This window comes from Myxocyprinus asiaticus, chromosome 50, assembly GCF_019703515.2.
Source record: "Myxocyprinus asiaticus isolate MX2 ecotype Aquarium Trade chromosome 50, UBuf_Myxa_2, whole genome shotgun sequence".
NCBI lineage: Eukaryota > Metazoa > Chordata > Actinopteri > Cypriniformes > Catostomidae > Myxocyprinus > Myxocyprinus asiaticus.
In genome coordinates, this window is record NC_059393.1 from 26458744 (window position 1) to 26479568 (window position 20825).

Here is a 20825-nt window from a genome sequence, read left to right on the forward strand (position 1 = left end):
TAATAGTTGTAGGCATTTTCAACTAGTTTGTCTGTGCTGTTGTTAGATAAATGTGTGTGCTGTTTTCAGGGGGAGAGTGATTTCTGCTTGCTGTTGGCCATGCCGTGCGGTCTGGACCAGGAAGATGTGCTGAACCAGACTCAGGCACTCAAATCTGCCTTCATTAATTACTTGCAGGCCAAACTGGCTGCTGGCATCATCAATGTGCCCAATCCTGGCTCCAATCAGGTGAGTGCTTCACTTTTATTGTACGTATACATTGTCAGTATCAATTTTGCCAGGTCATCATATTAACAAAATAGTTTCCCTCCATGTGCAGCCTGCCTACGTGTTGCAGATATTTCCGCCATGCGAGTTCTCAGAGAGTCACCTCTCTCGTCTTGCTCCAGACCTTCTCAGCCAGATCTCCAGTATCTCTCCACACCTTATGATTGTCATCACTTCTGTGTGATTCACCCGAGCTGCCCTGAACGCTCGGATGACTCCTTTCAGCCTCGAGGACCACAGCTGACTCGGATCTGTGAGATCTGAAGTCTGTGAAAGATCCTTCCACGTCCCAGACTTGTCAACAGATTTTTTTCTTATGTCTCTGATCCGCGGATGGCTTCCTCTGTCTGCGTTTCTGTACAGTCTGAATCATCATGTGTCTGCAGTGTTTGTATTTATTGATCAGTTTCACTTTCGTTCATGGAAAAAATCAAGATGTCTTGATGGACAAGTGACACACCTGAACTGACATTTTCTTCATTTGGTGATTTGAGTCTATTTTTTCAAAGAATCATAAAGTTATTGTAACAAACTAATACGTGTTTTTAATTAATCATGGTGTCCGTGTCGAGGATGGAACGGTGGGAGGTTTCCGCGATCACCCACATGCTTCATGTACCCGCCGTCTCGGCATCAAGCGTGCAGGATTTATGGAGTTCCTGGATTGCCGGACTGTTAATATTTTAAATATTTAAAACCTTGGCAAGATGACCTAAGCCCAAAAGAGTCGCCTTTTATGTTCATCTTTATCTGGAAGAGAAAGACGATTGAAATAATGGTAACAGAAAGTAACATTTGTGATGTAAATACTTGTGAGACTTTAGGGCTGGCAGCTCTTTGGTGGGTTTGTTGCGGGCACTTAATTTTCTTACTCAAATAAAAAAGGTCCATAAAACTTGATCGCTTTCATGTCAGTGTTTATTCATCAAAGAGGAAACGGATAAACATGGCAAATAAACAGAATATTTTAATAAATGGTAAGACCAAGGGCAAATATCTGTGCTGGTGCATGAACAGCTAGAAACTACAATAGAATTCAATTTAACTTAATTTTCTGTTGTACATAAAGGACCCATGTTAAAGGAGAGGTTCTGAACATGTTCTTTGTACAGCATCTGACATGCTGAAGATTACTACAGAACTTATAATGTCTACATCTGGGGCAAGACATTTATGGAGAAAAGTCCTTATTAAAGCATTTCTTCTTAAACAAGCATTTTTCATAAAGCAGTTCTTCAATGGATGAACTTTAACACCTACTGATCTTATGCAAACATCATTTTTAAGTCTCGTGGCTATATGTTATATTCCGGTGCTCAAGTTGTTTTGAACCAGGAATTCTCTGCTTTAAAGCCCATGATAAAAGCACAGGTTGAGAAGTGGTTTGTTAGTTCTTCAGTGTTTGAGATCATCACTGGATCCGAACAGAGCGACCAGCTGATGCTCATAGTGTGAGATGTTCCTCTGCAGAATCTCCTTACAGGAACCCAACAGACGCTCAAACGCCTGCACATCAATCACTGACACACACACACACACACAGTTAATTATCACGGGGAAAACAACTATCACTAATCGTATATGAAATGTAAAAGTTTCTGTATTGAAAACTTCAGCAGAATAAGGTCACACACACACACACTGTTTTCAGTGGAGGAAACGCTGTTCCAGTGAAGATGAGAGGCGTAAATGTAGCAAAATCTGTGTGACCTTTTCTCTTATTTAACCCTCCTGTGATGACCTCGGTCTGCAGCTCCCAAACTGGTGCACATATTTCTAATGGTGAAGAACTGATCGCAGTATGATTGATTTAAATGAAAAACAAGATTTTACTTCTAAAGAAGTCATTTAATTTGGCTTCAGTAATCCTATATCGAGTCACTCACAAAAACTGGTGATGTGTTTGAAGAAGTGTCATTCTTAAAACTGAACTGTGCCTGAATAGGTTCAGATTCACACACATTTCCCTTGCAATAACCATGTTTAGGTGTGATTTTCAACTGTCAGGGATCAGAAGGTGTTTGATGGTGGATGAGTGAGTTTACCTAAACACCTCGTCTCTCCTGATGCGTACACAGACGCAGCTCTAGGTTTATTTGTAACCAGCGCCAACTCTCCAAAATACTGTCCTCTAGTGCAGCGGGCAATCTCCACCTCCTCGTTTGACCTCTGACCTGCTCGAGTCTGCAGAGACAAACATCTGCATGTCAAGATATGAGGAATAACAGCAGCAGTCTGAACTCTATAACCAAAGTCTGTTCATTCAGTATAAGACTGAACTTACTTTGCTTCTCATCATGATTTTAACTTCTCCAGACTCCACAATATAAAAGCAGTCCGCTTCATCACCCTGAGAGTGAATCAAAGAGCAGCTGCTTTATTCATCCAAACCTCAAGAGAAACATCACAGAACTGAAGATTAAGAAGTCTGACCTGTCTTATAATCTGATCTCCGTTTTTGAAGGATTTCATTCCCAAAACATCAACAATTTTCATTCTCTCCGATAGCTGACAGAGAGAGAGAGATTCAGTAATCATCTTCAGGATCTAAGCATCGATTTAAAGTGAGAAGATGAAGTTCTACATTGAACACGCACCTGGAGAGATTTCAGTAACGGCACGCTCTCTATGAAACTCTCGTACATTTTCCTCTTTTTGGCATTATTTTTCACGATGAGTCTGTGGAAAGTTGCCCTGTCCTGAAAACACAAAACACTGATCAAACATTATCAATATGCACACTAGATATACTGTTATCTTTTTAAATAGTATGTGAAACAGGATCCAGTATGCAACGATAAACATTCCCAAGAGGAATTTATTTTCTAATATAGTCCCCGCACAAAACGTTCAGTGTTCCCTGCAATGCATTTATTGATCCTTAATAAAAATCAACAATCGATATTTTAACCATGATATTCATATGAAAACCAAAGATATGATAATAAAATGCTAATCACTGTATAAAGGTATTGCGAGGGAATGCTTCATACACGTCATGTCATTTTAATCCAGTTTTGTGCAACAGTATTAAAACTGTTGTCAGTATGATCACATTGTGGTTGATGTAAATTCTAGTTTATTCATCACAGATACAGAAGATCAAGTTGTGTTCACATACAGCTTCAAGTACACTTACACTGAAGTCTAATATGGTTTATGTTATTCTGAACAGACAGGGAGTTTTTAGTCATTATGAGTCTCGTCTTACCAGAGCCCACAGCGCCCCTTCCTGTGTGGACATGATCGTGGCCGCTCGCGGTGTGTTGTACATGAGAGCGAGTTCACCAAAACTGCCTTTGTTATCATAGTGACCCACACAGCGACTGACACCATCCTTCTGTATCACAATATCATACACACCCCTACGAGAGAGAGAGAAACAATCACATCAGTCGGCCCTAGACGCGTTTCTACAGACATGATGACATACAAGCACACAGTCTCACCTCTCAATCACATAGAAATTATCCCCATCATCCCCTTGATTTATGATACACTCTTGTGGTTTCACCAGCACCTCAAACATGCTGTCTAACACCTCATTAAACTGATCCTGAGACACAGAGAAAATCTGTCCATTAGTTCAATCAGAAACACTGAATAGAAACTGCTGTGGGATTTTACAGTTTCTTTACTGAACACCTGCTCCAGTGTTTTGAACAGCAGTATGTCTTTGCACGCTTCCTGTAGTCGGTGCCGTTGCTGGTCAGTTTTGGGGTGAACGACCCTTGAATCAGAAGCATCATCTTCATCTTCATCAGGGTTATAGGCTTCTGCGCACACTGCAGGAACACAATAACAACACACTGAAGAACGCCTTCATCAACAACACTAAGAGCTAAAGATGATGAGATAATGTACCTGATACTCGTCTGTTGTTTTTACTGGGAGGAGGTGCTATAGATAGAAGAAAACTCAATTACAAATCTGTTTTTCAGGGCAGAATCCATATGTTTTGCAAATTTAACTGCAAAATGATCCAGAAGAAAACATTGTTTTGTCATGCGTAAGTTAAAACTTCTGCAGCATAAATGAGCATTAATTTACGCACTACTGAATATTTAAAGACCATTAAACTGATTTAAACGTAATGCTAGAAATACACTAAATATTTCTGGAGTAACGGTTCGAATAAAAGGTGCACTTTCCTGTGTGCATCAACGTATACAAAATATATAGGATACTACAATGATAAATATCCATTTTTCCAGTCTGTTGTATTATTATTATTATTTAAATTGCCGATATTATATATTATATTTACTGACATTTGTCCAGTGAAAATCAACACAAAAAAAAACATCAACTGTAACAAGATCACACTAAAATGTATGGCTTTTCAACACTTCTATTCGCAAATTAGAAGGCTGTTTATTGGATCAATAAAGAGAAATGTCATATGTCTATAATTTTATCTTACAACCTACTTGCTAAGTCTTCCATCGTAAGTGTCTCGCTGTAACACAGATTTAAAGAAAAGGACAAATGAGTCGAAATTAATTTTTGTGCTGATCAATATTATGACACAAATGCTGTTGACTGAGATGAACTTGTATTGAACCTGGAATATTCCTTTAAGAACTGGTGGCGCAACTAAATTAAGCAGTAACTAGTTACTAAACCCTTACATTTACCTTTAACTTAAGAGAGACCATACACACAGCTGGTACAAGCTTACTCAATTCAGTACAATGTTTTAAAAACGTTATAGCTACCCCTAAAAAAATAATAAAAATATATGTGAATGGTCAGAAATTACCAGTAGGGCTACCAAACTGCAACTTTGAGTAATAACAATACCAGATATAAACCGGGTACAATTTACCACAACTGCCAAACATTTTACTTAAAGGTGCTGTACGCGATTTTACCGTTCTTATGCTTTCACGTGACTGAGCCGTTGAATTAGCCACGCCCCCTCATTCCAAAACCCCACCCACCAATGGTAATTTTGAGACCAAAACCGAACAAAAGAGCAGCTTGTTCCTGTCTGTCAAATTCAACAGTGGCACAATAGCGCCCTTACCTGACAAACATTATGAATCACATCCTCAACAATCCGCTTCATATACGTACAACACTATGAGAACGAGCACAATGACTGACAGGTGAAAAGCCACACATGTTCATGAGATACCTCACCACACTTATTTCATTAATAGTTTTCAGGGAGTAGGAAATGTTTTTGCATACTTTCCCATGAAAAACAAATAGCTTACAGCAGCTTTAAGTTGTGAATATTAATATAATTTTAGTTTTGCGAATGGAATAGATGGACAAAAACCGTTGACCCGACTGGAGCAGCGCACGCTTCTACTGGACACAAAGCGAGATTTCTGAGGTAAGACACTTTTACTTCACAACAAATTATATCAGTCACTTTTAAAAAGTTATAAAAATAACAGTTATGTCATAACTTTTAAATGTAGGTTACTACAGGTCAGGAGTAATTTACAAATATGCTGGTAATTTACCATCTATTCAGTTATTAAATGAATCATTTGACTCATGAAAACACTCCTACACCCACGTTTGAAGGTGAAATCCTCTGGAAAATCATCATCTTCCTCCTCATCCTCGTCGCCGGAGTCTGTCTGGGCAGAATCTTGGTCGAAGGCCACCGCTCGGGTCACCGGAGACCGGCTGCAGCTGCGGGTGGAGCTCCGCTGTTCCCTCAGACAGGTGAAGTACTGAACGGCGAACTCCAGCAGATCTGCGGGTCTCTGCTTCAGAACCTCCAGTGTGTAACCCTTCAGCAGGTCAGTGAGACCCACCGGAACCTCCACACTCATGCTGAAACCCGCACGAATCTAATGTTCCTCACAACATCTACCAGCAGAAGATTCAACACATCGAGCTGTGCACCGCGGGTTTATCAGGACATCACAGATCAATAACAACAAACATGAACAAAACATTTACACTCCAATACAGCTCACAGTAAAAAAGAGTTCTGTTATCTGTACACCTGACTAACTACAATAGGTTTTTTATATAAATGTTTCTGTTTTTTAATCTGTTTTTCCCGCTCTTTTTCCCTGAGGGCAGAATCATCGACTCGTGACGCATCGACAGTTTCCATCAGAGCGGAAAATATTGACTGTCCTCAAAAATGTCATGAATGCAGAATGGATTTACACCATTTTATTCATCTATTTCTACAGAACATAATTAACCAGTATGTTCTACTCAATGTTTAAGTTGATTAAACCGTATAGAATCGTAAAAAGTCCATGTAAATGGAAATTCACAACAAGTAGACGTGAGGACGAGCTGCACAAAGTTTCCTGCCTAGAGGCAATAAAACGTACAACTGTAAATGACAAAAACATCAAATGCTCAGAATCTTGTGAAAATCCTCAATATACATGTATGTACATGTAGTCAACATCAACTTATGAGAATTAAACACAATGAACTATATAAATCAACATAAATGTATATGCATTAAGTTCTGTGTACTTAATTCACTTCATGTGTTTTGAAGGCAGATGATGAAGACTCTGCTACTGAATATGGCGTGTAGACGGTTGGTAATGTACATAATGTACAGCTGTTTGACATTGGGTGATATTTTACAATATAAACATTCATGTTCCTGGAGGCAGAAATGGGTTGATAGGCTGATTTAAGGGACGTCTGCTACTATTAAAAAATCTAAAAACCCTTGAAATAAATCAAACAGTGAGACTGTCTGTCGTGCGGTTGAGCTCAGACGGTCCCGTGTGTTATGAGACGCCGTATATGTGTCTTATCTACATCACAGATGTGGAGCAATCCAGTTCAGATACTTCATAGCCACTTCAAAACCCAGAAAACAGGCCATGAGAGAGACAGAAAACGTGTCATCAACGCTGCTGTGGGGAAATATTGAATCTACTGTAAGTAGAACACATAGATTATATAATATAATAATTTAATTTTAAAAGAGCATTTTTAAATTGTTTTCATTCATTTAAGCACATTTTCTTTTAAATTTTCATTACTGTAATGCAAAGAAATCTCATTACAGTAATGTGTAATAAATAATGATATTGTTTGCATTGAAATTAACTTGTTTGGCTCACTGGCTACTGTGGCTAGGGCTTTTCCAAGGTCAACAGCCTCTCAGTATTTTCACTAGCCCAAATCCCCCACCTCGCAAAGTGATAAAGGGAACTATAGACTGTAACTGGATTTGTTTGGCCATTTTATTTAAACAAGAATGATGTGAGTTCGGTGGTACACAGGCTTAATGGTTTAAGTAACCTATAAAATATCCAAAGACAAACACCAGTTGCAACAGGAGGAAAACTTTCAATAATTTAGTTCATGGAAGTTTCAACCCCTTCAAATTGTACTTGCTTATGAAAGTTTACTATTGTTTAACAGTAGCTATGTTTCCATACAAGTTTTTTTTTTTTTGCAACAAAAGGTGTAGCATATCAAAAAGTTTACCGATATAGCTGATGGAAATGCAAATTATCGACATAATATTTTTCCGTTTAACTCTAGCGTGTTGGGCCTCATGTATTCAGATAGAAGACAAAGGCAGGCCTACCAGTCAAAAACATTCCTCAAGCCCCCTCCTTCTAAGTCGTAAATTTTACTGACAAAAATCGCGCCAAAATCAAACAAAGGGAGTCCAAAACAGACTACAGATCCATGAAGCCTTGCCCTCTAAAGGATCGAACTCTCGACTCCTATTGGATGAGGCACACAACAGAACGTCCCTCAAACATGACATCATCAGGAGTTCAAATAATTCTGAAATGCTTAAAGCGTTTTCGTTCACCGAATACGGACGTAGCTTTTTGCTGCTCTCCGGTGTAACCTCGTGGCTTAAGGAAGTAATGTCCGACTTGAAACTGTAGCCATACAATCTCCATCTCGCTGGACGAGTTGAGATTACTCTGTGTTCAACTGAACACTCTAACGGATCCGAAGGAGACCGCCGAGCAATTCGCATCTTCATCCGTTTGCCTACAGAAGTGAATAGATTAAAGATTTCTCTTCCATCTTCAATCAAGTCGACATTTCTGAGTTCTCCGCCAGCCCGCCGAGAATCAACAGCCGTACCGCCCGCCGACAGAGCGAGGAAACAGCCTCCCGTCATCACACGAGCCTCAAGGAACCGGGTCAGAGTTAAAGGACGGAGGAAAACACATTCTACCTGTGTCCTCATGCGATTCAAGTAAGAGGTTTACGTCTGGGCAGAGATAGAATATTATAGTGTGTTATTCTTGTGTTTCAAGGTTTTTGCTTGTACAGTTTACGGACCGCCATGTCCGCTCATTATTAATACTCAGGGTATTAATTATCACAAATTTGTTTTGCTGTAATGTGGTCCAACCAAATTGGACTGTTGTGCATTTTCGCCATCGCGGGTGAGACAGCAACTGAGTTCATCCATTAAAGAGTCAAATAACGCAGGACTTTTACGAGCCTCGCTCGTAAAACCGCGTCTCTGAATGATGAACACGGCTGCTTTATCTCCAGCTATCATGAAATCAGCTTTCGGGCTGTCACTTAATCATCTCTCTCTCTCTCTCTCTCTCTCTCTCTCTCTCTCACTAACCACACTGACACACACACACACACACACTGTCACACACACACCTTATGTGTTACAGGATTATTTTTATTTCCATATCTAATCATATCACTGTTAAGTTTGTAGTTGTAAGTCGGAAGTTTATTGACTGCATTGTATTAATTATTAATTGATATTACTGCATAAATAAACTTTGTTTATATTACAAAGAGAAGTGTTTTGGTTTGTTTTGCATACGCCTGTGTCATGCTGACGGGATGTCAGTGCTCGGATTCAAGCCTTCATTCATTGTTTTTTTTTCCCAAAAATCGATATTCTTCGGATGTCGATTTTCCTAAGAAAACAATCTAATATTGAGACTGTTATACTCTCTGGTTATTAGTCCCTGATTTCAGGGTGGTGCCCCGTCAATGTTAATCCTTATTAATATTCTATTGATTTTTGATAATTGATAATTATCTTTGATTGAATTTGAATGATCAATAAGCTAGTGTTAATTTTAATGTTTCATCGATGTTAACAATTAACGATTATCTTTGATAAGTGTTGATTTTAAAGGATTAAAAAAAGCTAACATTGATTCTCATCAATGTTCTATTGATTTTAATAATTAATAATTATCTTTGATAATTATTAATTATTGCTAATAACCAAACTTGCTCCTAAATGTAGCACACTACGTTTACTGGAGTCCCATATGAGGTTTTGAGTTAGATCCAATTAATTAATTTAAATATTGATTAATAACTACAGAAATAATTATTTCTGATAGTAACACTGATCTAAACAACCAGTAAAGCCCAACAAGCGCATAAACTGTCGATACTTCAAATGACATGAAAAACTGGTTTGGAAACACTTTTTGTCGAGAAAATTGCCATTAATGCAAAAATATAGTGTCACATGACAGAAATTACCCAAATCGTTAGCCTGTGAAAATCATGACAACAACATATACATCCTTAAAGCCAATTTATTATACGTGATTATGGATCTTAACGGCATATAGATAGAATGCTGCATACATGACACTTCCAAGAGTGCAAATTAACCCTATAACCCAAACCCAAACCCAACCCTAACCCAAACATAACCTAACCCTAACCCAATCCTAATCCAAACATAACCTAACCCTATAACCCTAACCCAACCCGAACCCAAACATAACATAACCCTATAACCCTAACCGAACCCTAACCCAACCATAACCTAACCCTATAACCCTAAACCAAACATAACCTAACTCTATAACCCTAACCCAATCCTAACCCAAATATAACCTAACCCTGTAGCCCTAACCGAACCCAAACATAACCTAACCCTATAACTCAAATCCAACCCTAACCCAAACATAACCTAACCCTATAACACTAACACAAACATAACCTAACCCTAACCCAATCCTAATCCAAACATAACCTAACCCTATAACCCTAACCCAACCCGAACCCAAACATAACATAACCCTATAACCCTAACCCAGCCCTAGCCCAGCCATAGCCTAGCCCTATGACCCTGAGCCAGGCCTTGGCCTGGCTCTGTAGCCCTGGCCCAGTCCTGGCCCAGATATGGCCTGGCCCTGTGGCCCTGGCCTGGACCCAGGCCATGGCCTGGCCCTATGGCTCAGGTCCGGCCCTGGCCCAGGCCTTGGCCTGGCCCTGTGGCACTGGCACAGGCCTTGGCCTGGCCTGGCCTGGCCTGGCCCAGGCCTGGCCTGGCCTGTGGCCCTGGCCTGGCCTGGCCCTGGCCCTGGCCTGGCCCTGGCCCTGGTCCTGGCCCTGGCCTGGCCTGGCCCTGGCCCTGGCCTGGCCTGGCCTGGCCCTGGCCCTGGCCTGGCCCTGGCCCTGGCCTGGCCTGGCCTGAGCCTGGCCCTGGCCTGGCCTGGCCCTGGCCCTGGCCCTGGCCTGGCCTGGCCCTGGCCTGGCCCTGGCCCTGGCCCTGGCCCTGGCCTGGCCCTGGCCCTGGCCTGGCCCTGGCCTGGCCTGGCCTGGCCCTGGCCCTGGCCTGGCCTGGCCCTGGCCCTGGCCCTGGCCCTGGCCTGGCCTGGCCTGGCCTGGCCCTGGCCTGGCCTGGGCCTGGCCTGGCCCTGGTCCTGGCCATGGCCCTGGCCTGGCCTGGCCTATGGCCCTGGCCTGGCCTGGCCTGGCCCTGGCCTGGCCCTGGCCTGGCCCTGGCCCTGGCCTGGCCCTGGCCTATGGCCCTGGCCTGGCCCTGGCCTGGCCTGGCCTGGCCCTGGCCCTGGCCTGGACCTGGCCTGGCCCTGGCCTGGCCATGGCCTGGCCCATGGCCCTGGCCTGGCCCTGGCCCTGGCCCTGGCCTGGCCCTGGCTCTGGCCTGGCCCTGGCCCTGGCCCTGGCCTGGCCCTGGCCTGGCCCTGGGCCTGGCCCTGGCCTGGCCCTGGCCTGGTCCTGGTCCTGGCCTGGCCTGGCCCTGGCCTGGCCCTGGCCTGGCCCTGGCCCTGGCCTGGCCTGGCCCTGGCCCTGGCCCTGGCCCTGGCCTGGCCCTGGCCTGGTCCTGGCCTGGCCTGGCCTGGCCCTGGCCTGGCCCTGGCCCTGGACCCTGGCGCTGGCCTGGCCCTGGCCTGGCCCTGGCCCTGGCCCTGGCCCTGGCCTGGCCTGGCCCTGGCCCTGGCCCTGGCCCTGGCCTGGCCTATGGCTCTGGCCCTGGCCATGGCCTGGCCCTGGCCTGGCCCTGGCCCTGGCCCTGGCCTGGCCCTGTGGCCCTGGCCCTGGCCTGGCCTGGCCCTGGCCTGGCCCTGGGCCCTGGCCTGGCCCTGGCCCTGGCCTGGCCCCTGGCCCTGGCCTGGCCCTGGCCCTGGCCTGGCCCTGGCCTGGCCTGGCCTGGCCTGGCCTGGCCCTGGCCCTGGCCCTGGCCTGGCCCTGGCCCTGGCCCTGGCCCTGGCCTGTGGCTCTGGCCTGGCCCTGGCCCTGGCCCTGGCCTGGCCCTGGCCTGGCCTGGCCCTGGCCCTGGCCTGGCCTGGCCCTGGCCCTGGCCTGGCCTGGCCCTGGCCCTGGCCTGGCCCTGGCCCTGGCCTGGCCTGGCCCTGGCCTGGCCCTGGCCCTGGCCTGGCCTGGCCTGGCCTGGCCCTGGCCTGGCCTGGCCCTGGCCCTGGCCTGGCCCTGGCCTGGCCTGGCCCTGGCCCTGGCCTGGCCCTGGCCTGGCCCTGGCCCTGGCCTGGCCCTGGCCCTGGCCTGGCCCTGGCCTGGCCCTGGCCCTGGCCCTGGCCCTGGCCTGGCCTGGCCCTGGCCTGGCCCTGGCCCTGGCCCTGGCCTGGCCCTGGCCCTGGCCCTGGCCATGGCCCTGGCCCTGGCCTGGCCCTGGCCCTGGCCTGGCCCTGGCCCTGGCCTGGCCCTGGCCCTGGCCCTGGCCCTGGCCTGGCCTGGCCCTGGCCCTGGCCTGGCCCTGGCCCTGGCCTGGCCTCTGGCTCTGGCCTGGCCCTGGCCCTGGCCTGGCCTGGCCCTGGCCCTGGCCCTGGCCCTGGCCTGGCCCTGGCCTGGCCTGGCCCTGGCCCTGGCCTGGCCCTGGCCCTGGCCTGGCCCTGGCCCTGGCCCTGGCCTGGCCTGGCCCTGGCCCTGGCCTGGCCTGGCCCTGGCCTGGCCCTGGCCCTGGCCTGGCCTGGCCCTGGCCTGGCCCTGGCCCTGGCCTGGCCCTGGCCTGGCCTGGCCTGGCCTGGCCCTGGCCCTGGCCTGGCCCTGGCCTGGCCTGGCCTGGCCCTGGCCTGGCCTGGCCTGGCCTGGCCCTGGCCTGGCCCTGGCCCTGGCCCTGGCCTGGCCTGGCCTGGCCCTGGCCCTGGCCCTGGCCTGGCCTGGCCCTGGCCCTGGCCCTGGCCTGGCCTGGACCTGTGGCCTGGCCTGGCCCTGGCCTGGCCCTGGCCCTGGCCCTGGCCCTGGCCTGGCCTGGCCCTGGCCTGGCCTGGCCCTGGCCTGGCCTGGCCTGGCCCTGGCCTGGCCTGGCCTGGCCCTGGCCTGGCCTGGCCTGGCCTGGCCCTGGCCCTGGCCCTGGCCCTGGCCCTGGCCTGGCCCTGGCCCTGGCCTGGCCCTGGCCCTGGCCTGGCCCTGGCCTGGCCTGGCCCTGGCCCTGGCCTGGCCCTGGCCTGGCCCTGGCCTGGCCCTGGCCTGGCCCTGGCCCTGGCCTGGCCTGGCCTGGCCCTGGCCCTGGCCTGGCCTGGCCTGGCCCTGGCCCTGGCCTGGCCTGGCCTGGCCCTGGCCTGGCCCTGGCCCTGGCCTGGCCTGGCCCTGGCCTGGCCCTGGCCTGGCCCTGGCCTGGCCCTGGCCCAGTCCTGGTCCAGGCCTGGCCTGGCCCAGTGGCCCTGGCCTGGCCCGGACCCAGGCGTTGCATGGCCCTGTGGCCCTGGCCCGGCCCTGGCCCAGGACTGGCCTGGCCCTATGGCCCCAGCCCAGGCCTGGCCTGGCCCTGTGGCTCTGGCCCGGCCATGGCCTGGCCCTGTGGCACTGGCCCAGGCCTGGCCTGGCTCTGTGGCCCTGGCCCAGTCCTGGCCCAGGCCATGGCCTGGCCCTGTGGCTCCAGGTCCTGGCCCTGGCACTAGGCATGGCCTGGCCCTGGCCTGGCACTGGCACAGGCCTGGCCTGGCCTGGACTGGCCCTGGCCCAGGCGTGACCTGGCCCTAGCTGGCCTGGCCTGGCCCTGGCCCAGGCCTGGCCTGGCCCTGGCCCAGTCCTGGCCCAAGAATAATCTGGCCCTATGGCCCTAGCCTAGCCCTGGCCCAAGAATAGCCTGGCCCTATAACCCCAGCCCAGACATAACTTGACCCTATAACTCTAACCCAACCATAACCTAACCCTATAACACTAAACCAAACATAACCTAACTCTATAACCCTAACCCAATCCTAACCCAAATATAACCTAACCCTATAGCCCTAACCTAACCCAAACATAACCTAACCCTGTAACACTAACACAAACATAACCTAACCCTAACCTAACCCTAACCCAAACATAACCTAACCCTATAACCCTAACCTAACCCTAACCCAAACATAACCTAACCCTATAACCCAAACATAACCTAACCCTATAACCCTAACCCAATCCAAACCCAAACATAACCTAACCCTATAACCCAACATAACCTAACCCTATAACCCTAACCCAAACATAACCTAACCCTATAACCCTAACCTAACCCAACTAACAATTGTTGAACATTATCGTCCGTTGGAGAAACCTATTTATTTACAGACTATTAATTTAATTTCAGAGATATTAGAAGAAATGTACTCAAAGAAAATTATTAGTGGACGCCAAAAAGAGTATCTCCTGGGAAATGGTCCGCCGAGACCCAGGAGATTCTATTTATTGCCTAAAATACATAAAGAACCCAAGAATTGGAGTGTTCCGTTTAAAATTCCCCCTGGCAGACCTATTGTGTCTGACTGCAATAGCGAAACGTATTTTGTTGCTGAGTACATCGAGTATTTTTTAAATCCCATTTCACAGAAACACCCCAGTTATCTAAAAGACACTTATGATTTTATTTCTAAAATTGGCTGTTTACAAATTCCTCCTAATGCTTTTCTTTTTACCATTGACATTGACAGTTTGTATACTAATATTGAGACTAAAGTCGGCTTGGAAGCTGTTAAGAAATGTATGAGTAAATTCCCGGACCCAAAAAGGCCGGATGAATATATTTTGAAGTTATTGGAAATTAATTTAACAAAAAACTATTTTGAGTTTGATTCGAAATTCTATCTACAAATTAAAGGCACGGCAATGGGGAAGAAATTTGCACCCTCGTATGCCAACATCTTTATGGCCGACTGGGAGGAATCGGCTCTCTTTTCCTTTCCTTTAAAACCGTTTGCATATTTTCGTTTTCTGGATGATATCTGGGGTGTCTGGACGTATTCCAAGGATGAATTTATGATGTTTACACAACATTTAAACACACATCAGAGTTCCATTAAGATTAAGTTTATGATTGATCTACAAGAGGTCAATTTTCTGGATGTGGTTTCCTATAAGGGTCCTAAATTTCAGGAAACGGGTCGGTTGGACTTCAGAGTTTATTTCAAGGAAACCGACACACACTCACTTCTTCATAAGCACAGTTTTCACCCCAAACACACATTCAAAGGGATTGTGAAATCTCAATTGTTGAGATTTCACAGAATTTGCACAGAACAGACTTTTTTCCTTTCTGCTACCAAAACTTTATTCTCTGCCTTAAAACAACGCGGTTACTCGAGATCATTCCTTCGTAGAATGCTCAAAACTTTTAACCAACCCAAAGTGCTCCCTACGACAGATCCACATCCCAGAAACAAAATCATTCCTTTAGTGGCACATTTTTCTAGCCAAAGTGTTCAACTCAATTTAGCGTTAAAATCTAACTTCCTTAAATTCCTCACACCCACACCTTATCTCCAACACCATAAGCCCATTGCGGCCTACAAACGCAACAAAAATCTTTTGGACACTTTAGTTCATAGTAAATTATATTCACCTTTACCAAAAGGCCCAAGGGATAAATGTAAATATTTTGTTTCTTTACGTTGGGTAATGAGTAAATCTACAAAACAAATATTTCAACTGCCACAGCCTTTGTCCCACCGAACAAGTAATTGTGTCTATTTAATTTTTTGTCTCAAATGCCGCAGACAGTATGTGGGCCAAACCAAAAATGAGCTACGTGTCCGCATCTACCAGCATGCCCACAATATTGTACACAAAATTGAGAAGCGTAGACATGTGGTTCAGCATTTTTTGGTTCACGGTCTTGCGGCCCTCAGGGCGACGGGACTCCAAGCGAATCCCCTCTGGTCATTACAGGACCGCCTTAGAGCTGAGAGGACATGGATCACACGCTTGGATACCCTCTACCCGAGAGGTCTTAATGAGATGTAATTCTGATGAGTCAATTATATTTTTTTTTCTTTTATATTCTCCTTCTTTCTTTTGAATGTGGTGTAAAAGATCACATATTTCTATTTTCTACAACCACATCTACACCAACCCCTAAACCTAACCTTAATTACCCTTAGAGTAATACCCACACTAGCCCCTAAACCTAACCTTAATAACCCTTAGAGCAATACCCACATCAGCTCCTAAACCTAACCTGGGGTACCCTTACAATAATACCCCCTTTGGGATGTATTTTATTTTATTTTATTTTATTATACTAACAGCTGTGTTTGTGTCCCTTTCCCGCTCTTGGGTGGGCTCTTAGTGGTCAGTTGAGGGAAGGACTGTGCACAACCAGGCCTGGGCCCTTTATTGGACCCAGACCTTGGATTTTTACATTTTCCTAACCCAAACATAACCTAACCCTAACCTAACCCTAAACCAAACATAACCTAACCCTATAACCCAAACATAACACTTCCAGGAGTGCCAACACAAATATCTCGTATCATGCACCGGTCATCAACAAGTGCAAGGAGAACAAATAAATGGCCACTGTTTGTGATTAATTTAATTGCGGTAGACATCTGTTTATTTATTAAAGTTGCTTTTCCACATCATTCAAAATAATAGACGGCAGTCATGGAATTAGCCCATAATACAAAAAACATAATTTCTGTGCACAAAGATGTTTTAAATTAAAAATAAATACACAATACTGGAGAAAAACATCAGTGTGCTTTTCTGGAACACTAACATATAGCCCAATTCTATACAATTATTGATTAGCTTACTTTTGAATGCCTAATAAATTAGCCTACCAAATGAATAAAGCATTAAATACAATAATGAATTACCATGCGGAAAAAATAATATTGTCAGACCTATACTTGCCTTTTCTTTACACAAACTTAAATTAGCCGTACCCTGTTCTGTAGATGAATAAATTCATCTGAATGACATTCTCAGAATGTTCTAGATTTTTTCAAGCTATAAATCAGAACTATTTGTCCAATGCTGAGTTCACTTTCAGAAAACGAGCTTTTGAACATTTTAAAACGTTTAAATACTTTAAATCTAACCCTCTTTACCTCGGATCGCATTTGCTGAGCTTCTTCAGAAAATATAAATTGCATTATGATGCTAAAATTAATTTTAGATGATAATCAAGTTCAGTTGGTCATTAAAAGTTGCTGGAGAAATACGCGGGAAATAATGCAGTTGTGATGCTTTAGATTAGATGATTGTTCATAATAGCCTATTGAATATCAGGAATGTATCATATATGTAAACTGTGATATTACACTGCATCGATATTTCTTTAATATCTGTACACACATCATATACACATCGATGTTTCTTTAATATCTGTACACACATCATATACACATCGATATTTCTTTAATATCTGTACACACATCATATACACATCGATGGATGATCCTTATATTAAGACTGAAAGTTTCCCCCACTATACGACTTAAGAGCAGATTTCTTTTGCGATAAAACAAAACTTATGTGACAAAGTGTTTTATTAAACATGATGTCATCACGCACACCATTTTTATAATCTACAATAAACTGTAGTATTTGTTATGAAAAAACGAATAGCTTAAACACATTTAGAAACCTTTAACTACAACTTTCACAGATGAAGCCTTATAAAACCTGGTCAATGCTGTTTAAAGTCTAGCAGTTTGAGAGGTTTCCTCCATATACTAGAATGTTCCGTGTAGAATTCAAGACTAGAATTTGTTATCCGCCACAGGTGATTTTTACCCGCATGTGGCAGGTGTTAATTTCAATCCTTGATTGTATGGTATTTATACTCCATGATAGTATTTGTTGTGCTTTCTTTAATTTATGCTGATTTAAATGATACTTGTATTACAGTAGAGCTGCACAATTCTGGATAAATTGAGAATCACAATTTGTTGGCTTAGAATAAAGATTTTAAGATTTTAAAGATTTTTTTTTTTTTTTTTTTTTTACAAAACCTGAGCATTAGGTGTTGTGTTGCAATGGTAAATAAATGAGCATTAAATGAAATGAAAACACTGTTTCTTTTATAAACTTTGCTTCAAGCATTTAAAGTAAATTATTCTAGAGTCAGTAATTCAATACAGAACAGAGTAAACAATGCTCCAAGTTTTCAGGAACCGTAGCAATTAAACATTTAATATATATATATTTATATAAAAATAATATAAAAACATTAAAAAAAGCAATCTAATGCAAAATAAAACTACTTAAATTATTGACGGTCTTTATATTGTGATTATTAGATATACATTAACACTACTTTGATGCAGTCAGAATGTCTGAATGCCCATAACTGAGAGCAGCAGTGTATTACGCTGCATTACACATCGCACAGATACAATATTCTGAATAAGATGTCCCGTCTGTTTATATATTAACAGCTGTGTTTACATTAACATCACATCAAGCATTTTGACTAAAAGAAAAGAGATTTTTCTGCTGCTGCATTCATCACAGGACACGAGCAGACATACGCATGCGAGCGTTTGAAACCAGCTGAAATCGAACAGCGCATGTTTACCGAATTGAGTCAAAGCTTGATACTGCCGGTATTTTTTTAGCATCGGTAGCTGTTAAAACATTGAACTGAGCAAATATTTCATGGCACCCTGCAGTTTGGGAAGCACTGTGCTAGACTAACGTTTTTGGCCGTTGCTTTTCCTAGTTTATTCAGCATCTTGTGCTGTTTTTTAGATGCCATATCAAGTTAAAAAGAACTTTACCCTTTAAAAGTGCATCTCGAAGCGATTTAAAACATTTAATTTGACTGCCTTACAAAGGCATGCCACTGGAATGTTCACATACATAGCTGAATTGATATCATTTAGGAATAATATTTCTTGGGAGTCTGAATCGAGATTGCAATTTTTTTATTTTATCCCCTTTTCTCCCAATGTTGGCATGCTCAATTCCCACTACTTAGTAGGTTCCTCGTGGTGGCGCGGTTACTCACCTCAATCCGGGTGGTGGAGGACAAGTCTCAGTTGCCTCCACTTCTGAGACCGTCAATCCGTGCATCTTATCACGTGACTCGTTGTGCATGACACCACGGAGACTCACAGCATGTGGAGCCTCATGCTACTCTCCATGATCCATGCACAACTTACCACAAGCCCCATTGAGAGCGAGAACCACTAATCACGACCACGAGGAGGTTACCCCATGTGACTCTACCCTCCCTAGCAACTGGGCCAATTTGGTTGCTTAGGAGACCTGGCTGGAGTCACTCAGCGCACCCTGGATTCAAACTCGCGACTCCAGGGGTGATAGAGTCAATACTTGCTGAGATACCCAGGCGAGATTGCAGTCTTTTAACGATTAATCATACAGCTCTATATTACAGTAACATATATATATATATATATATATTAGGGCAGAGAAATGTAACGCATTAATTTCTGTGATAAATAGTTTTTGTTTAACGCGTAATTTTTTTTTTCATGTAATTAATGCAAGATCTGTTTTTTTTTTTTTTTACTTGCTGAAATTTCACGAGATAGGAGAAAGAATATTTTGTTCTTTCGATGTTAGGGTAAAAAAATACCCTGTACATTTCTTTGTGAGATTCACCCATAAGACCCTGTATGTGTTTATTAGAAAGTACGTTTTATTGTATTTTCACGTACTGCATTAGCTGGGAACGCTCAGAGCATCACGGCATTAAATCCTTTATAGAGCGAGCCGATACCCTCCTCCCGAATCAACTCTCTCAGGATGTCCCATTGGGATATTTGCCCTCAGGAGCTGTGGAAACACAGTCAAAAACATCAGCTGCAATCGCAACAGTCGTGCAGATCAGCGAGTCACTGCGCAGGTGTTTGACTCACCTGTCTGAAAGCGAGACTTCAGCACGTTAGGTGGAATCGCATCGGCCCTGTTAAAGATTCTTGCCATTACACCGGCAAAGAGAATACTCGGAACGCTCAACTCCATCAGACTGAACACAATAACAACAATTATACTATACACAACTACATATTCAAAATATAAAACTCACACAAAAGCTCATGAGAACCACATCTTTTAGTGAGAAATGATCAGATTTATCAGAAGATATCAAATAAAAACTTAATATAATTTAAAACAAATACTAAACTGAAACCAGTGAAGACTGAAAAAAATTAATCTTATATAAAACTAAGTCATATTGAAAGAAGAAAAAAAAAAAGCAAATTCTGACCTGTTGCCCTCCGGTGTGAGAATGTGTTTCAGCCACTCATACGTCATAAAGTACATTCCACTGGCTGGAACATCTGAGTGACAGCTGTCAATCATCTACTACACAGAAAGAGCTGTCAATCATGTCTGTTCTGAGATCAGAACAGACATGATTGTACAATATGCCAATAAAAGATTTCAGAGCTGAACATAGCTAGAAAAGTATCCCATATTTCACTATAAAAAGTATTTGTATTAATTTGCATGACTTTAACAGACCTTGAAATTACAATTTTAAAATTCCTTGATATTTCCAGGTTTTCCATGACTGTGGGGACCCTGAATCAATTAACATTAAAGTAACATCATCTGATGTACAAGCTATAGATTCTATCCCCTAAACCTAACCCTCACAAAAAACTTTCTGCATTTTTACATTTTCAATAAAACATCGTTTAGTATATTTTTTAAGTGATTTGAATTATGGGGACACTAGAAATGTCCTCATAAACCACATTTATAGCATAATACCCTTGTAATTACCAGTTTATAACCTTAAAAAAATTACAAGTTTATAACCGTAAACCACAAAAACACACTCACACACAAATACACAAACACACATACACACTCACACACACATACACACACACAAACAAATACACAAACACACATACACACTCACACACACATACACGCACTCACTCACTTTCACACACACACTCTCACACACACACACTCACACACACATACACGCACTCACTCACTTTCACACACACACACACACTCACACTCTCACACACGCACTCACACACACATACACGCACTCACTCACTTTCACACACACTCACACACACTCACACACACACTCACACACACATACACGCACTCACTCACTTTCACACACACACACACACTCACTCACTCACACACTCACTTTCACACACGCGCAC

At 44.4% G+C, this 20825-nt stretch overlaps 2 protein-coding genes across 7 annotated transcripts in view; one reads left to right on the forward strand and one right to left on the reverse strand.

The window, feature by feature from the left end:
• Nucleotides 1-1167, forward strand: part of LOC127439109 (msx2-interacting protein-like) — a 29210-nt gene extending 28043 nt beyond the window's left edge. For all 5 annotated transcript variants that reach the window (XM_051695165.1, XM_051695167.1, XM_051695168.1 and 2 more), the window contains 2 exons: nt 70-228; nt 320-1167. In XM_051695165.1, coding sequence (XP_051551125.1) covers nt 70-228; nt 320-451 — 291 coding nt within the window. In that variant the 3' untranslated portion in view covers nt 452-1167. The remainder of the gene's footprint in view (nt 1-69; nt 229-319) is intronic.
• Nucleotides 1168-1290: 123 nt separating this feature from the next.
• Nucleotides 1291-20825, reverse strand: part of prkar2ab (protein kinase, cAMP-dependent, regulatory, type II, alpha, B) — a 29114-nt gene continuing 9579 nt past the window's right edge. The window contains exons 3-15 of one of the 2 annotated variants that reach the window (XM_051695257.1): nt 19895-19992; nt 19542-19651; nt 19341-19458; nt 5801-6127; nt 4132-4167; nt 3913-4052; nt 3717-3823; nt 3479-3632; nt 2865-2966; nt 2701-2775; nt 2552-2617; nt 2313-2451; nt 1291-1787 (exon numbers count right to left, since the gene is read on the reverse strand). In XM_051695257.1, the coding sequence (XP_051551217.1) occupies nt 1663-1787; nt 2313-2451; nt 2552-2617; nt 2701-2775; nt 2865-2966; nt 3479-3632; nt 3717-3823; nt 3913-4052; nt 4132-4167; nt 5801-6062 (1206 nt within the window). In that variant the 5' untranslated portion in view covers nt 6063-6127; nt 19341-19458; nt 19542-19651; nt 19895-19992 and the 3' untranslated portion in view covers nt 1291-1662. Of the gene's footprint in view, nt 1788-2312; nt 2452-2551; nt 2618-2700; nt 2776-2864; nt 2967-3478; nt 3633-3716; nt 3824-3912; nt 4053-4131; nt 4168-5800; nt 6625-19340; nt 19459-19541; nt 19652-19894; nt 19993-20825 lie in introns of those variants that run through there. The other variant, XM_051695259.1, reaches the window with a different exon arrangement.